This window comes from Protomyctophum bolini, assembly GCF_963924005.1.
Source record: "Protomyctophum bolini genome assembly, chromosome: 21".
Lineage (NCBI taxonomy): Eukaryota > Metazoa > Chordata > Actinopteri > Myctophiformes > Myctophidae > Protomyctophum > Protomyctophum bolini.
The window spans coordinates 32,053,727-32,071,485 of record NC_137882.1 but is presented as its reverse complement, the minus strand read 5'-3'; the positions used below and the strand labels follow the sequence as shown (position 1 = coordinate 32,071,485).

At 44.0% G+C, this 17,759-nt stretch overlaps 1 protein-coding gene across 3 annotated transcripts in view; it reads left to right on the top strand.

The window, feature by feature from the left end:
- The window catches only part of LOC308336777 (uncharacterized protein), a 95,537-nt gene that overhangs the window by 40,267 nt on the left and 37,511 nt on the right, over positions 1-17,759 (top strand). For all 3 annotated transcript variants that reach the window (XM_080794324.1, XM_080794323.1, XM_080794322.1), the window contains exons 3-5: positions 12,494-12,741; positions 14,170-14,340; positions 17,093-17,224. In XM_080794324.1, the coding sequence (XP_080650450.1) occupies positions 12,494-12,741; positions 14,170-14,340; positions 17,093-17,224 (551 nt within the window). The remainder of the gene's footprint in view (positions 1-12,493; positions 12,742-14,169; positions 14,341-17,092; positions 17,225-17,759) is intronic.

The window sequence follows — 17,759 nt, the reverse complement described above, 5'->3', positions numbered from 1 at the left end:
TGTCTGACAGGGTATTGTATAGTTAGTCCTACCAAATGCAGTAGAGTATGTGCACCAGGATGGCCGAGTGGTTAAGGCGTTGGACTTAAGATCCAATGGACAATAGTCCTCGTGGGTTCAAACCCCACTCCTGGTAAACTTATCTTTAAAAAGTAAAGATAAGTAATCAAGAAGTCTATAGTGCAAGGTAATCATTCATCATGACAGCTTCTTCAAGCCATCAATAGCTTAAATTATATCATTTGAAGCACAGTTTAGGGTTGCCGGCGTAGCTGAATATAGGTAGAGCGCTTGTCTGTGAACAAACAATTCCAGGTTCGTGCCCTGCCGGAGTGTTGAGGTGTCCCTGAGCAAGGCACTCAACCCCTAACTAAGCTGATCCTCAGGACACAACTTGGTTTACCTTTTATTACCGGTATGTGTTTGTTTGTTTGTTTGTTTGTTAGCAAGGTGACTTGGAATGATTGGTACGTTGGGTTGCTCTGAAGAGATGATTACGTTTCCAGTTGAAAAGGTCAAAGGTCACATTCGAGGTCAAGGTCTGACTGTTGGCGAAATAACTGGTGTCGAAAAGTTTCAAAGGTCAACAACGTCACAAGAGAGAGACGCAGAATGAGAAATGTTAGCGCAAGCAGGGCTTGTACCGCCAGGTAAATCTGTTTACTTAAAATAACTGCACATTTTGTGACATACATTCTTTGCTCCAGTGGTTACTGCAGGTTTGATAGATGTTTTAATTTATTTATTATAGCACCATATTTAGGAGAAGCTATATTGTATTCTTCTATAAGAGAAAATGACAGCAATCTCTACTTGTACTATAGTCTGGCAGCCAAAGTATGGCAGAAGTATGACTGATTTGCTTTGGTATAATATTGAAATGTATGGTGACCTCCAATTTTAATTTGTGAGACTAATGTGTCGACTTCCGAATACATTTTGAGGAATTATGATAAAATACCCTGAAATGCAGGGGAGTCAATTTTTTTTTTTTGCATGTGAATCTCTATGGCTAAAAAAAACTGCTCAATGCTGACAACGAGTCAAGAGGTGGTTTCATGCATCACTGCAGTGGATAGTGGGATTTATTCTTCCTAAAATGCGGTGTGGTAGAACAGTTATTGTGCTGTATATAAAATGTGGGTTCTCATGGGTAGAGAGAGAACAACAGTAGTTTCAAATAATAACTGACGAGTTCCAGATAGAAGAGCCTGGAGAGGCTTACAGACATACAGATACTGTAGCTTTCAAGGACATGGTTTCTGAATAATGACTTCCAAATACTTTCTCCTGATTGTGTTAGCATTCATTCTGTCGTCAGATATCGCCCATGCGGGACTAAATTAAAACACACTCTGGGAATACTCTTTGGCCCAGCTAACCCAGGCAACCATTAAAACCATTCCTTGTGTTTTGCAATGGCTACGAAGAGAACACATTTTACAGTACATTTTTATTCAAAACGGTTCCTGCTGAGCAAGCTGTAAAGTGTAAACACTCATACACTACAGTAACTCCCCTGTCTGCTATATCTGTGGCCACAAAATCCTCTGTGTTGATTTAACTGTGAGAGCATGTAAAATCTGTAAACAAAAAAGGCTTGTATATATAGGGTCCATTTTTACATTACATTTCAATCTTAATAAAGATTTGGCTGTGTATACAGATTGCCAATGTGTTACACATTATTCCTTGGGGGTCATGTATGTTTGTGGCTTCAATTCTGAAGTTGGACAGAATTTAATTTGAGTTTATTATTTTTTACAATATATACTGGGCTAATTTGTAGCGTGGCAGTGTGCAATTGTGTCATTTCCCTGAGCAGAACTTGGCAGGATTGTAATCGAATGCGTTGACAAAAACAACATAGTAAGGAGTGGTCCGAGTTGGATTCTCTTAGAGGCCAAGTTTAATGTCATGACGCTGTGCCTGGCAAGTGTAATCAAAATACATGCAGGACAAGTTGATGAAAACCATAGACATAGAAGCGTTAGAGACAAAAGCTCTCATATAAATACCGTAATTTGGTCTAATGAAGAGCATGGCATTGGTGCCCAATGTCTCATCAGATGAGCCCTCCATTCGTCACTTCCAGTTGGCCATTGAGTATGGAGTGTGGAGCATTTCTGACAAAATCTCTCAATAAAGACTAAATTCAAACTACTCTCAAGAGAACCGATTTGATTGTTGTCGAGGAATTGTGGATCAAATCACGTTATATTGATGAGGCAAGAGGATAGATGCTAGACACTATTTTCAAGGTGGTTGTGATTGTGGCCTGTGAGGATATTAGGCGGCCGTGTTAAGTGGTCAGATGGGTGGGCCCGCAAACGCTTTGGAGATTTTCAGTGGGCCCTAATCCAGAAAAGGTTGGGGAACCGTCGTCATTATGGGGATTACAATACCTGACTTGTCTTGAGACACATCAGGCCACCACAATTATATACGTTTTCACGTGACGGCAATGTTGTCGCACCCCCCAGCGGGATATGATCGCTGCTCGTGCAACTTTCTTATCATTTCCCGTCACACCTATAAATATAATCTCCACTGGTTGCCGCCCTGGTGCTGTAATTAAGTCCCTTTCAGCATCCACGACGTTAATTAGCTCTTCAGGATTCTTTTCACCCTGCTGTAATAGAATGAGCTGCCGTGCCGCTGCAACAAACAAAAAACAGCCGACAGCATGCTGGAGGAACTCACGCCTATACGGTATAGAGCTCAGGGTCAGGCCATGGGGTTATGTGTACAGTATGTCATGTGTTTCCCAAAAATACCAAACATAGGGTCAGGTCACCTCTGGTTGGGTCGCGAACGCGCTGCGAGTTTACCCAAAAACGACACTATGTTGCATGTATTACTGTACATTTGGGTCCCTGTCTTTTATTTAATTTGGGAACCCCTGGTTTAATGTGAAACCTTTGATCTATCCCTTTCTGTTTCTTATACTGTTTTTTCTATTGATCATTTATTGCATCAGTTTGTTGGCCCGTGCATGTCTCTCTTTCTCTCACATATACACACACATAAACGCACAGCACGCACGCACGCACACACACACACACACACTCCAGCTCATAAGCGCTCCAGCGAAAATGCTGAGAGTTGGTTTAACTCTGAGAGTGTAAAACTGGGCCACACCCTCAGCGTTAAACACTAACAGTCAGGATTGTGTGCTGTGCAGCTGCACCGTTCCTGTGTTCTCATCCCCATTAAAAGTGTCAGGGATGGAACACGGACTCCTCAGTCTTACTGCTCTTGTGTAACTTAAACGCCTGATTTGTAACACACACAAATTATAAATCAAACCGTACGGTGCAGTATATATATGTCTTTTTTCTGCACCACTTTTCGGTGGTTGGGAATTCAGGGAATGTTGGAGTTCCCTGCTCCTGCTGAGACACTCCATCCGGGTGTCGAAGCAAGACATGTTAATGTTAATGTTAATTGTCGTCTCCCTGCGCACAATCGTATAGCACTAACGGTTTTCAACGAGATATACCTGCCAGACGAGTGTAGGATACAAAGGCTGAAAGGCATGCATTTAACATTCCAATGGGTGACTGAGGGTCACGCTCTATACCGCAACGGCCAATAAGCTGTCCATTTTAATAGTTCTCAGGTCTTTGTTTTTGGATTTTGGCCAGGCCAGAAATGGATTTGGACGCCTGCCCTCGCCTTATTGTTAGATACGATGAGAAGCACTCCTGATGAAACAATTTCATTTTTTATTTTTTTTTGCTCTTTTGCATTCAATGCCATCACTAAAAAATTTCCCCGATGTTGTACACAACACACATCTATCGAGTCAAACAATTTACAAACGACTAGGTTGTGCAACACATGCCTATAACATCGGTGCCACGCCAACTGTCTGTCGTTATGAAACAGACATCAATGACAGACAGGGGCAAACCCCACGTCAGTCATCGCCGCGCCACATTTACAAGATTTCAACGCTGATTTTTAATAATACTCATCAGTGCCGCATCTTGACACTTTTATTGTGATGAAGTGGCTTTGGCTATAGGCATCTGCAGGTGGCTAGCTTATAATAATAAATTTTTGAATCCTCAACAGCAAGCGACTGCGGGCCCCTTGGAACCGGTGGGCCCCTGCTGTGTGTGTGTGTGTGTGTGTACACCTCCACCCCGCCCCTCCAGCCACCAAGTACAAGCCAGACAAATAATAATCAGGGACTGATAGAGAGATCTAGTGCAATAGCAGCACATTATACACAGCTTTCCCCTCTATGAATTAAAATACCTGTGTGGAAATCTTCCTGGCAGTGGTCCAGCAGCAGGGTGGATGGATGTCTGAAACATCTCATTCACATTCCTATACCAAACAGCTGTTTCAGCTCAGCAGCACCTGACACTACACGGCCATAAAACCCTCCTCTCCGTTTTACCCACTAATCTGTCATGTTCTGCTGTGTTAATGTAGTTCCTGTTTGTGTTCTCTCTATCTCTCTGTCTGCTCTCTCTCTCTCTCTGTGTGTGTGTGTGTGTGTGTGTGTGTGTGTGTGTGTGTGTGTGTGTGTGTGTGTGTGTGTGTGTGTATGTGTGTGTGTGTGTGTGTGTGAGTGCGTGTGCGTGTTTGTGTGTGCCTGTGTGCGTGTGTGTGCGCGTGCGTGCGTGCGTGCGTATGTATTTGTGTGCTTGTGAGTGTGCATGCGTGATGCGTGTGTTTCATTAGTCTTCTATATGTGTCTATTTGAATGTCTTTAGGAGAGGAAAAAAAATGTCAAAGTTTTACAGTACATCAAGAAAAAGCCGAATGGCTTTCTGACGGCTGGAATAGAATGTCTTAAGTTTCTTCTAAACGAGCACAGTCTGGAGCCATTTCAAAGTGAGCACCTCACAATGTATCAGGAATACATATAAGTCACTCATAGTACCTTGTTGTGGCGTTCTAGTTGCTTTCTCAGTGTGTGGCACAGCTGGTTTCGATGAATCAAGGAGCCTTATTAACAACACCATGTTTTTGTACGTGTACGCCAGATCGATAAAAGCGTTCACAAACGTGTTCTGGTTGCATTTTCTCAAGCATCCCCATCGAGTTGAACACATTGAAAGCTTTGGTTCCAAACTGAAATATCCAATTTCAAAGAATAATTATTTGAGCTTGTGCAAAATGATTGTCACCACCATTTCGTACGATTATTTTTCCAATGAAGTTAGTGGTTAAAATAATCACTTTTACAGATTGGACTCCTAATGTTTTAGAACCGAATAAAACTCCACAATAACCACCAGAACCCCAACAATCCCTATCATGGGGGGCGAATATTTGAAAACAGACGTCATCAAAGTATATATATACAGTAGGTGGTTAAATTGTTTGGTTAAAAGTGGTTAAATATTCTTGCCTAATCTCTCTTGACAGACATTCGCGCAAAAAGGGGTGACGTTTGTCGCTGAGATCACTTTGAATAATACCCATTTCTTTCCACACATGTATTCACACACGCATGATGCATGAGCACACAGACGTCCTAGTATGTACCCCACACACATAAACGCACAGAGACGCACAATAAAGTGCATTGGTGCATGATGAGCTAACCGTTGTGAGGCTTTGATCACTGTGGGGTTAGTGTTAAAGACTGGGCTGTAGTGGCAACAGAGACTTTGTGCTTCATGGGAGGGCCATGGGATCAACGTGTACAGATAGAAAGACACACAAAACATGCACACAAATGCTCTCTCACAGACAACACACAAAAACAGTTCTCCCGAAAAACATGAAATGCATGCATGTGCATGGATACACAATTCATATTGATTATATTAATATATTATATACCAGTTAGATGCCCTGAGGGAGAGAAGCGACCGAGGTTGCGTGCACGCATCACCCGCCTGCTGGGCGAGCACTGACGCTTTGGCACGGAGGGTCAGATCAACATACGGAATGAATTCTGTACTGCCCATATATTGAGCGTGTCTTGAGTGTACAGGGCGTGATGAGGTGAGATCAACATTATGGAACGTCAGAACAGGTCAGCTCCATATATGGAGATCTAAGGGTTTGAGGTTTGAACTTTGAGGTCAGATGCATAGAGTTGCTGGCCAATATTGATGACATCAGAGATATCTGTATGAGCATTCCCATTATGGGCTTAATATTGATGACATCATGGGGATCTCCATCCCTGATGATGTCATGTGATGTCACGAGGCATGACCATAATATGGAGGCGTTGTTGTTATCGCCTTGGGGGTGTTTTGGCTACATCTAGCTACTAAAGCTACATCCGGGATGGCGCCTGGTGCGTCGCTAAATGTTCTCCGTTGCTGAAAATCGCTGCAGGGCGCTCTGGTTTAATGGTCCTAAATACCACCGGGCGTTCGTGGTGTTAATATATATTGGTGTTAGCATCATGTTATGCTTTAGCTATTGAAAAATAGCAGACCTACAAGCTCGTAGCGCGCCACTGAGTGGCGCGCTACGAGCTTGTAGGTCTGCTATTTTTGAAAAATCGAAGAACGACTGACATTTTTAGAATCTGATCTCAGGTCAGAATGGGTTCATCAGACCAGTGTGTGTCCAGTAGAAACCTCGTGTGAATCTGATCTCAGGTCAGAATGGGTTAACTCCGGAGGACAAACGTTGCTTTATACGGAGCAGACAAAGCACTGAAAGAAGGCGTTTCTCTATAGAAGCGTGTGTCTGGATGCACTGCACTGTATGTGGTGGTGGTGGTGGGACTACAAGCTCACAGGCTATACAGTGTGGAATAATCAGCTTTTAGACCTTGAGTGAATGCTTGGATAAACTTTTACGGTCCATTTACGCCGAAGTGAGTGTTTGTATGTAAGCGTGTGCGAGCGTGAGCGCGAGCATGAGCATGCACAACGTGTGTATGAACACACATTTAAGCTTACGGTAAAAGTGGATGTATAGTTGCATATACTGTACACATGTGTGTGTGTTTATGTGCATGTGCTTACAGTGTGTGCATGAGATTGATGCTAAAGAGCTTCACTGTGCCCCGAGGAGAATTGTAGCTGTTCCAGGCCACACGCGACACATGTTTATGTGTGCATTCTTATACACCATGTTTATGCTTGTGTGTCTGGGCGCAACATGGTGTGAATTGATGCATATACGTGGCATGTTACTGGTACATGAAGGTTGAGTGGGTGGCTGGCTGGCTGACTGACTGACTGACTGACTGACTGACTGACTGACTGACTGACTGACTGACTGACTGACTGTCTCCATGTCGCTCACGTCTCACGTCCCAAAATGTACACAAGATTGTATTAATATGGACGTATAACTATACTGCGTGTATGTGTGCGTGCGACCGTGCGTGTTTGTGTATACCTGCGTTGTACAAACTTGTGTGTTTAATAATCTATGCTCTGGCGTAACATTTCACAGATATTCTAGCCAGTCAGTGACGCACAAACAATATTACACAACCGTTACTTCAGCTGAGCTGCATGTGCTCTCGTTACTTCAGCTGAGCTGCATGTGCTCTCGTTACTTCAGCTGAGCTGCATGTGCTCTGGTATTCCATTCAAGTCAGTATGTATCAATTGAACTACGTAAATGTAAATGAAGCACCATATCACCATATCTCTGTGCTTAATAAAACTGGTAAACGGACAGATGGGGAACAGTGAACGATGTTCTGTGTCGTTCTTACAAAACAAAACCAATTATAATATAAAAGATATTCTGTGTGGACTGTGGAGCCTAAAATGGTTCTTGTAGTTTTTATAAATGTTATCGACCCTGATCATGGCGTCTAGAGTATTACTATTATTGTATTTACATTATGGTTGTCAGCCATTAGCAGCGTCACAATTTTAGCCAGAAACATTATAGTTGTTAAACAAAAAAAACCTAGCTTAGCAATGGGTCTTCATCTCATGCAAGAGAGAACTTAATATCCTGGAGTTCAGCTGTGTTATAAGTGTCTTTATACAGTTCATAACCACACTAATGCTGTACACATGGAACCTTTCTTGGGGCCATAGAGTCCCCTTTCAATATCCTGTACAATAACTGAGTTTAATATTGTGCGAGCACGCCGATAAGTCATTTTGTGACAGCGTGTATCACTCCTTCTCTTTTTATGGCGCATTTGTCACTTGTGAATGAATGCCAGATCGTTGAAGGGGATTTATGAAGGAACAGAGATATATCTGCATTCCAAATAGTGACATCAAAATGTCACAGGCGCACTGACGCAGAGTCGCAGGCACGTTACCCACACACAGATACACATACATACTGTGTAGAGTAGACAATCACTCTCATGCACTTTCTCTTTCACACAGACACACATGCACATTGCACACAGTGCACACTGAACCGTTTAGCAGAATGGTCTTCTTGAGAGATGTGTTTGGACAGAGTACAGCCACAGCAAACACCCAACACTGACTCTACCACACACTCACTGGCACTGCCTAGCCTACAGTACGTAACACACACAAAACACAAGCACACACTTATACACTATTGTTTAGAGTAGACTAGTCTTCCAATCTCTCTCTCTCTCTCTCTCTCTCTCTCTCTCTCTCTCTCTCTCTCTCTCTCTCTCACACACACACACACACACACACACACTCACACACACACCAAAACTCTAGCCCCACACAGTGCGAATGCTGCCCCATGTCAGATGACATTTGTCTGTTCATGTATCTGCTGCGTTACCGCACTGAGGTTAGGTCTCAGTGGTCCCCGGCCTAACAAGCCTGAGTGGATTTTACAATCCACATATTTATAAACACTGGGCCGATGGCCGTTGGGAACGATGACATTTCAAATCAAATCATGTGGTTATATAATTTATATTCCCTGGTGACTTACTGTAAGACATTTTGATGACTCAGAAACATCATGACCGGCACTTCCCTTGGCTTGAAAATCACCTCGACTAATGTATTTAGTATAAACACTGTCTTCAGAACACCAGACTTTAACCCATTCTGAACGGGAACCCATTCTGGTGTTAGCATCATGTTATGCTTTAGCTACTGAAAAATAGCAGATCTACAAGCTCATACGAGCTTGTAGGTCTGCTATTTTTGAAAAATCGAAGAACGACTGACATTTTTTTAACCTGATCTCAGGTCAGAATGGGTTAATCAGACCAGTGTGTGTCCAGTGGACACCTCGTATGAATCTGATCTCAGGTCAGAATGGGTTAATTGCATTGGTGTCGTGTTCCTTTTGCAGCTGCCGTTTAGAGCTCGCCAAATATTGATTACATTGTGATCACGTCACATCCTGGGCAGGGCCGTCAAAACGAGTGCTAAAGTCTTATTGTATTTCTTTATTTTTCTGGAATGGTTTCATGGTTTTCAAGCTGTGTGTGCTGCTATAACTGAATCCTTCATAATAGTTGTCTGCATGGCATGGCTGTCTGTCTCCAATGAGACACAGTTGAGTCCCTCTCGTCAGCAGAACACAGCGATGACAAAAGAGACACAAACGGCACCGGACAGTGGGAAATGAGTTCTATACTGTATCCCCCATCCTGTTGCAATGCATCCATGGGAACCCAACGCTGGGGGAACCCACAGAGAGCATGGGGTGCAGGTTTCCATGGCGACCGGCTCCAGCTGCACAATCATTGGCCCGGTCAGAGGAACAGCTGTGCGTGATGATGATGTCACCACTGAGAGAGGCAGTAGAGTAGAGCAAAAGGGGTTCCCATTCCAATTAAACCCTTCTTGATCACACTAGGTCCCACTGAGAGCCGCTCCGCTCGCGACTGTCTGACCACCACACACGGCATGGTCAGATGGGTGTCTGACCACCACACACTGCATGGTCAGATGGGTGTCTGACCACCACACACACGTCATGGTCAGATGGGTGTCTGACCACCACACACACGTCATGGTCAGATGGGTGTCTGACCACCACACACTGCATGGTCAGATGGCTGTCTGACCACCACACACGGCATGGTCAGATGGCTGTCTGACCACCACACACGTCATGGTCAGATGGTTTAAATCGTAGTGTTCATCCAATTATTTTGGGGCCCGATTTGTAATATATGCTTGGGAATCGCTGCAGTAGTGTAGAGGGGAGAATTCTGTCCCCCCCCCCCCCCCCCCCAGGAACAGAATTTATACACATATTTGGCACCCTCGGACAGTATTTCGGCAACGTTATCCTTGCACTCTTTTTCTCTCTCCTGGTGTCCCGCGGAGCTTGGTGCCTGCATGCAGAGCTTCAACTCCTATAAAGCCTAACCCCTGTGCCTGGAGGTTCAGAGACTTGTTGGCTGGAAATCCTCATGCCGAAAAGAGAGATAAAAAGATGTGTCTGGGTGTTAGCAGCTCTCTAGGCATTCCACGCCTGGAAAACAGAAGTGGGTCAGATAGTATTTTGGATCTGCAGTCTCTTTCTCAGCCATTTGTTTTAGCCTGCTGGGAGAGCCAGCTGGGTGGGGTTTACTGTACCGCATCTCAGGACTCAGGAGAACACTTACATGAGCCAGAAAGCTGACACAGATCACAGGAAAGTATTTGGGAGTCAGTTTGATGTATACGTTTCACGGCGAGGAGTTTCGCGGAGTCTATTTGAGTGGTATCAACGCAGAAGACAAAACAAACTCCCGACACTTATTTTGCATACAGATGCGTAACAGATCTGTGTGGAATGATGAAGGATTTCTTGAAATTTATTTCACTTCACGCTTTGGCTCTACTGAAAATGGAAAATGGTAACATTGGAGACGAGCTCTGTCTTAATGAGAGCAGTTATCAGCCACTGTAGAAGTTCCACGTACTGCTCACTGCTGGGCTGCTGAACAACTGTTAAGCTTCATCTAAGCTCCTTCTCATGAGGCTGGCGTTTGCCAAAAAGAACACATCTATAAGCTAGGAAGTTTATAAGCAAAAGCACGCGTTTTGGAAAGTGACACTGTCATACTAGGGCTGCTACCTTACAAAAGACAAAAATGTAAATGATGGGGGGAGCTCTCTGGTGGAGCTGTTGCCCCCACGGCCCGGCTACGGAAAAGCGGTTGAAGATGGATGGAGGTTTCTTTGTTTACCAATTACCAATGTCCATCTCCATCCGTGGTTCAGTCCACATACTGTATTAATAAGTAATTTAATCTCAGTTGTCCATCCGGTACATATACCGATAGTAGACAGGTTGTCAATCTTTGTCAGACTTATCTGTCCTCTGGCCCAGTCCTCTCATAACTAATGCGTTTAGCTAATGAAAGGCACTCCTTGTCTTGCTTATTTTAGGTACAATATTTTCACTTCTTTGTGAGCTTCTGTATCTGCTATTTTTGCTGCGTGACTAATGATAAAACAGGGCTCGCGCTAAAGTGGATAATAGTGTGAGTGATCCTTTCTAAAGATCAGGGATACATTTGATCCAATACATTAATTTGACTCTATGCACAGCGTTGAAGAGGGACTTGTGGAGAGTGGTATGCTGACTGATGCTGGATCACTTCGTGCACTGCATGGGCCAATTAAACAGAAACTAATTGGCCCAGTGTGCCAGCAGTGTTAGATTAATGAAAACACAGTGGTGTGGCCTTTCTGCCCCTGGAGAGCTGGACTACCAGTGTGGGCTAGAACACACACACACACACACACACACACACACACACACACAAACGCAGTTGCACGCAGGCACGCACGCAGGCACGCACGCACGCATGCACGTGCTATACTTGTGATGACATCAACAATTTAAGACAGCAATTCTATTATTTTTTGTTGCCATTTCTAAACCTAAAGCCAAAAATAACCGATCTACAAGCTCACAACGGTACAACAGCATCATTTTCGGTGCATGACACCTATCACCTAATCTAAAAATATATGTATTATCATTAACAACAATTTTCCTCACAATTTCTATTTATCAAATTGACATTTGGCCCTCGGTAATAGAGGCACGCGCACACACACACACACACACACACACACACACACACACACACACACACACACACACACACACACACACACACACACACACACACACACACACACACACACACCATACAGGGAGTCCATTTTCCAGAAGCTGCACTGAGAGGTTGAGAGGTTGAGGTGTATGTGTGTGTGCGACTGTGCGTGCATGTGCGTGCTCGCACGTGTGTGTGTGCGTGCATGCACACACATGCGTGCGCGAGTGTGTGTATTATTCCAGTCTAATGTCTTCCAGATGATGGTAGTACTGCTGCTGCTCCGTACTGTCTCACACTGCTCACCATTGTCCTGACCACACACTCTAATCAGGACCAGCTGGAGCGTGTGTGTGTGTGTGTGTGTGTGTGTGTGCGTGTGTGTGTGTGTGTGTGTGCGTGTGCGTGTGCGTGTGCATGTGCATGTGCATGTGCATTTTAAAAATCGTTTAATTATCTATCCCTATTTTGGTAATGTCACGCGAGATTGCGGAATATTCATGATACTTCATTACAATAAACGTAACATTGAAATACATTTTATAATGACATATTCTCTCTCTCTCTGTCTTCCAGAGCGTGGTTCGTCGGGGTCCCTGGACCTGACGGAGCTGATCGGGGTGCCGCTGCCCCCCTCGGTCTCCTTCGTCACGGGCTTCGAGGGCTACCCCGCCTACAGCTTCGGCCCCCACGCCAACGTGGGCCGGCTCACTCGCTCCTTCATCCCCGACCCGTTCTACCAGGACTTCGCCCTCACTGTCACCGCCAAGCCCAACTCCACGCGCGGCGGCGTGCTGTTCGCCATCACCGACGCTTACCAGAAGGTGAGGACGTTGATTGAAACCTTTATTTATTGAGAGAGAGAGAGAGCAATTGAGGTTCTCTCCCTCATTTTCAATGCTGACGAGATTACATACAGTATATAAAACAATTTAAGACATGCAGGTATAAAACACAAAACTAATCTTCATGTAAAACATACGTTAAAAACAGTTACATATTGAGGTAGGGAGGTTCAAAAGCAGGTTATTAAATTGACCATAAGATATTGGGGTATTCATTTTCAATGTTTACCGGGGGTACCGGGGTCTAAATGACAGGGTTTATACAGATTGGTAAAAAGGTTTTTTAAAGTTTTGTATTCATTCATGTAAAACAAAATAGCCCTATTTTTGTGTCTCTTACCCCCTTATCCCTACTTCGTTTTTTACTATTTTAAGAAACATTTTAAAATTGTTCAACTATAGCCGAACTGCATCGACACGTTGTGAGCTTGTAAGATCGGCTATTTGAACCATTAAAAATTTGTTTTTCAAGTAGCCTAGTAAACAATGGCAAAGAAGTTTAAGGGTAATAAGGGGTAAGGCACTGGCGGAACTGGGGCCCCTAGTGCTCCAAATGTCTTAAAAAGATATATTGTATACTTCCATCCATCCAATCCAAAATGACAGCTATGTTATCTTTGTGAATTTATAACTGCACTAAATCTCTCCTCCATAACAGCACGATCTACAAGGTCACGCTGAAATGAGTATCAAGTGTCTATTCTTCGTTAAATGAACAGCGTAACGACACATTCATACACACACGACACATATCCATAATTGTACCACAAGCCATTTAAAGCGCATTTAAAATCATCATCCCTGTCAAACTCTGTGGTCCTATAATATAACCCGAAGTGAAATTTCAAAAATCCGCTGGAGTTGCAAAAATCCCGACCTCACCAGAATCTCTTGTTCAGCGTCTTATTTTGATTCTGTCCTTCATTGACCGTCGACCTGGTCTGACCCAAAAAGTGACCCAAAAAGTCAAAAGGTACACATTTATTTAGAGGCGTGCACACACACACACACACACACACACACGTATACAGACACGCACACACACAGATTGCAGTTTGATTGCAGTTACCCTGCAAAATGCCGCGTGCAGGGCCGGTTCTAGGCATAGGCGAACTAGGCGGTTTTTTTCATGTATCCCCTATCCCTTACATGGGCTATACTGGCCACATGTGGCCCCCACCTAGCTTCTTAATTTCGATCTCAAAGTGCACCAGATTGAAGCATTTTCATGGCAAATTTACACATTTTTCTGGACCCCGGGTGGGCGCAAGCCCCGGCGTGGCGAAGCAGGAGGGGGGGGGGCCTCAGAAAAATATGTTGTCTGGGGCCTCAAAAGGCCTAGAACCGGCACTGGCCGCGTGCATGTTTATGAATCCCAACCTCTTTGTCTTGACGTGGTCGGTCAAGGTGGTGCAGCTGGGCATGGCGTTGTCTGCGGTGGAGGACGACTCCCAGAGGGTGATCCTCTACTACACGGACCACAGCATGACCGGAGGGACGCACGAGGCGGCCTCCTTCAAGATGGCCGACCTGACCGGCAGGTGGGCCAGGTTCACCCTCACCGTGCAGGGCTCCGAGGTGAGTTCATTAAGGGTGCAACACTAAATTGAACAAGTCGAATTTCATTAAAAAAAAAGCTTACAAAGTGTTAGCCGTAGCTGCTTACAGAAAAAACTTGGAATGCAAAAATGCTAAAACATTTCAAAAGCAGAATGCCATGAACAGAAAGACCAAAAAGGTTCCTGAGAAACAGGGAGAGACAGTTTGATAAGGGTTTGGCTGCCCCTTTTCCATTACCTGAGTAGAAACGATTAATAGACAGGATACCATTGATATGGTTGACTGTACGCCATTTTCTTTTCAGATGTTTTCCATGAGATTTCTATCATCTTATTATATAGTATGCAGTGTCACTGAGCAGTATGGGTGGGAGGGTTAAGGGATTTCTTTATCTTTTTTTGTCTTTATTTTTTCTTTCATTTTGTTTCATAAAAAAAAAAGTATTTCATATTATAATGTTTGTAATAATGTATCTGTTCAATAAAAAACATATTTGACAAAAAAAAGAAAGACCAAAAAAGGCAAACCTTACAAAAGGCATAAAGTAGTGAGGTCCCGAAACGGAAGAGCAACACAAGGAACCACGATCTTCAAGGTATAGAACTGCAGGGACAGCAAAGTTGACCACCGGACAAAGTTTATGTTCTGACAGTTTGTGTGTGTGTGCAATGAGTCCAGTAAGTGTTCACAGGTGGGCTGACGAGGGAGTTGGAGACAGGTGAGTGGAATGGAAAGTGGGAGTGGCTGACAGGGGGGAGACACAAGGGGCCAGCTATGCACTCCAATGTTGAAGCGCTGATCCCTAGTGGCCAAGTTTGGGACTGCAGGCGGATGAAATTCATGCACGAGCACAAGAAAGCGCGCCGCTGGTTTGCTTCGTGGACGCGCACAGGGCAGTTTGTGTTTACATTCTGTTTTCTGGAGGATAAAGCAGCCTTTTTGTTAACCACGAGTGCTCGCATCATGTACCACATCTCAAAACATAACTGATTTATTATATTACAGATAAGAAGCCCACCGTAAACCGGAGTTTGGTTTGGTTTACCAGCTAATAGTACTAAAACTGACACGTTGCTGAGATGCTGCATCTCAAGGGGCTATCCTTTCAATAAATTCTGACCAAATTCTGTTGTGGGAGCTCGTGTTTTTCTGACTCTCGTCATGAATAATGACGCAATTATAAGGCTAGTTCTATAATCTATACATTCCTTTTTATATTATGTTCTTAATTGTAACTGCTGTAATATGTGCGTCTTCCAAATTACTGTCACCAAAGCGAGACGTTTTAAATAGTAGCAACAGTAAACTTAACCATTTTATATGGTTCTATGGTATATAATCACACCCCAATGTAACTCCCACTGTACCTTCGACAGGCAGCCTGTGTAGACATTTTTAAAGCACAGCTCAAGACCCACTTGTACTAGTCAACTAGTAAAAATCACTAGAAGTGAAACTTTATGTATTTGAAAATAAATGCTTATTTCTTAAGAATTCTTACAGATCCATTTATGTTGTCACTAGGAAGGGGTTAGGCTAAATAAACTACCCTGTTTAGTTTGAGAACCACTCCTGTAGGGTAGGTAATTAAAGAAAAGTAATGTATAGCCTATTTTCTGATGGGAACGATATTTTCCTGGGATCACTTTTTTTAAACTACCGTAATTTTATAATTTTCCCACATTGAGTTTGTTGATTGTGTTGCATCTTTACACAACTGGTGAGGTACTGAGTTTAAAAAACAGAAGATGTTCAAAGATTGTGGTTTTAATTTAGTCTGTAATTTATGAATTCATACACAGTAAATGTCTTTTAGTGTTAATCTAATTCAAGTCAGTGTACAATGGAACCAAATGCACCCATCATGTCATGTGTACAGTACACTGTAACATTAAACATTGCCCAGATGGAACTGTTTTTATTATATTGATACATTTTAGGGGTAAAATAGACCACCTAGTTGCTAAGTCTTTACTAACATTTCGATATAAATCCCTAGATAATGTCAGAATTCTCAAGTTTCTGGTTCAGCGCCTGTGCGCTATGTAAACAGACGAAAATCGATGTATTGTTTTTTCTTTTTTGTCTTTGCTCGTACTCGACACGGAGCGCGTTCATGAATGGATTCAGGCTTCAGGCGCGTTCACATGGCGTTCACGGCCGAGGTGCACTCTGGGTGCACTTCCGCATTTGGACACCAAATTTTGGTGTCCAAATGCGGAAGTGCACCCAGAGTGCACCTCGGTGAAATGCTGAATCAGCGAAAAGATGGTACTTCCGGCAGTCTTCCGGGTGCTTCAAAACGCCACTGAGCAACTTCCACTGACATGAATAGCAGAGGGGGCGGAGCTTCGCGTTAGTTTAGTCTCTATCCTTTTAATACTCTATGGGGAGACATGGTCTGTAGACCATGACACTAATGAAGCCTCACAGTGAGTGGCGGGTTTGATTGCCCAGCCCGGTGACCTTATTTAATATGCTGCCTGTCATTCCCTGTCTCTCTCTCCTGTTTCCTGTCACTCTTCTGCTGTACTCCTATAGGCTGCTAAGCGAGTCTAGGTCGCGGGATCGACCCCCCCCTGATCCCGACGACCTTTGCCCTGTGTCACCCCCCCCCATGTCTCTCCCCATTCCGTGTCACCATACTGTAGGCTACACTATCCAATAAAGGCCCCAAATATAAACGTGTGTGTGTGTGTGTGTGTGTGTGTGTGTGTGTGTGTGTGTGTGTGTGTGTGTGTGTGTGTGTGTGTGTCATGCATGCATGCAGGTGCGTTTGTTCATGGACTGTGAGGAGTACCATCGGGTGGCCTTCGAAAGGAGCCATGAGCCCCTCACCTTTGAATCCAGCTCTGGCATCTTCGTGGGCAACGCAGGAGGAACCGGGCTGGAGCCCTTTGTGGTGAGTCTGTGTGCGTGCGTGCGTGCGTGCGTGCGTGCGTGCGTGCGCGTGCGCGCGTGCGTGTGTATGGAAATAAGTCTTACATCCTCAGGAGAAAGTCATGCAGGGTCTGCATTCCATACAGTAAGCTTCACGGTCAGCTGTATACAGGTTCCACTGGGACATATGGATTTGTTCCGAGTAAGAGAGATGAAATACAGCAGCAGGAATGTCATTGTGTCAGCTTTTGAAAATAGTCTGTCTCTAATTTCTCGTCAGGAGAAGAAAACCACATTGGACTGAATCAGAACAGGCCAATACAAGGCCAGCCCATGACTGCCGTGGGGCAGAACTAACCATGTGTTTATCTGCAGTGAGATTTTACCTCTGACATGAAAACAATGACAACTGTGTGTGCACTAGTGCAGTATAGTATAGCACAGGGAATCAACAACCATGGATTGTCAGCCTTTTTTTTTTATCCAGCTAAAAGTCTTAAGAAGTGTTCCATGTACTGTATTGCCTGAAGTGTATAGTGGTCTGGGAACGGTTATAT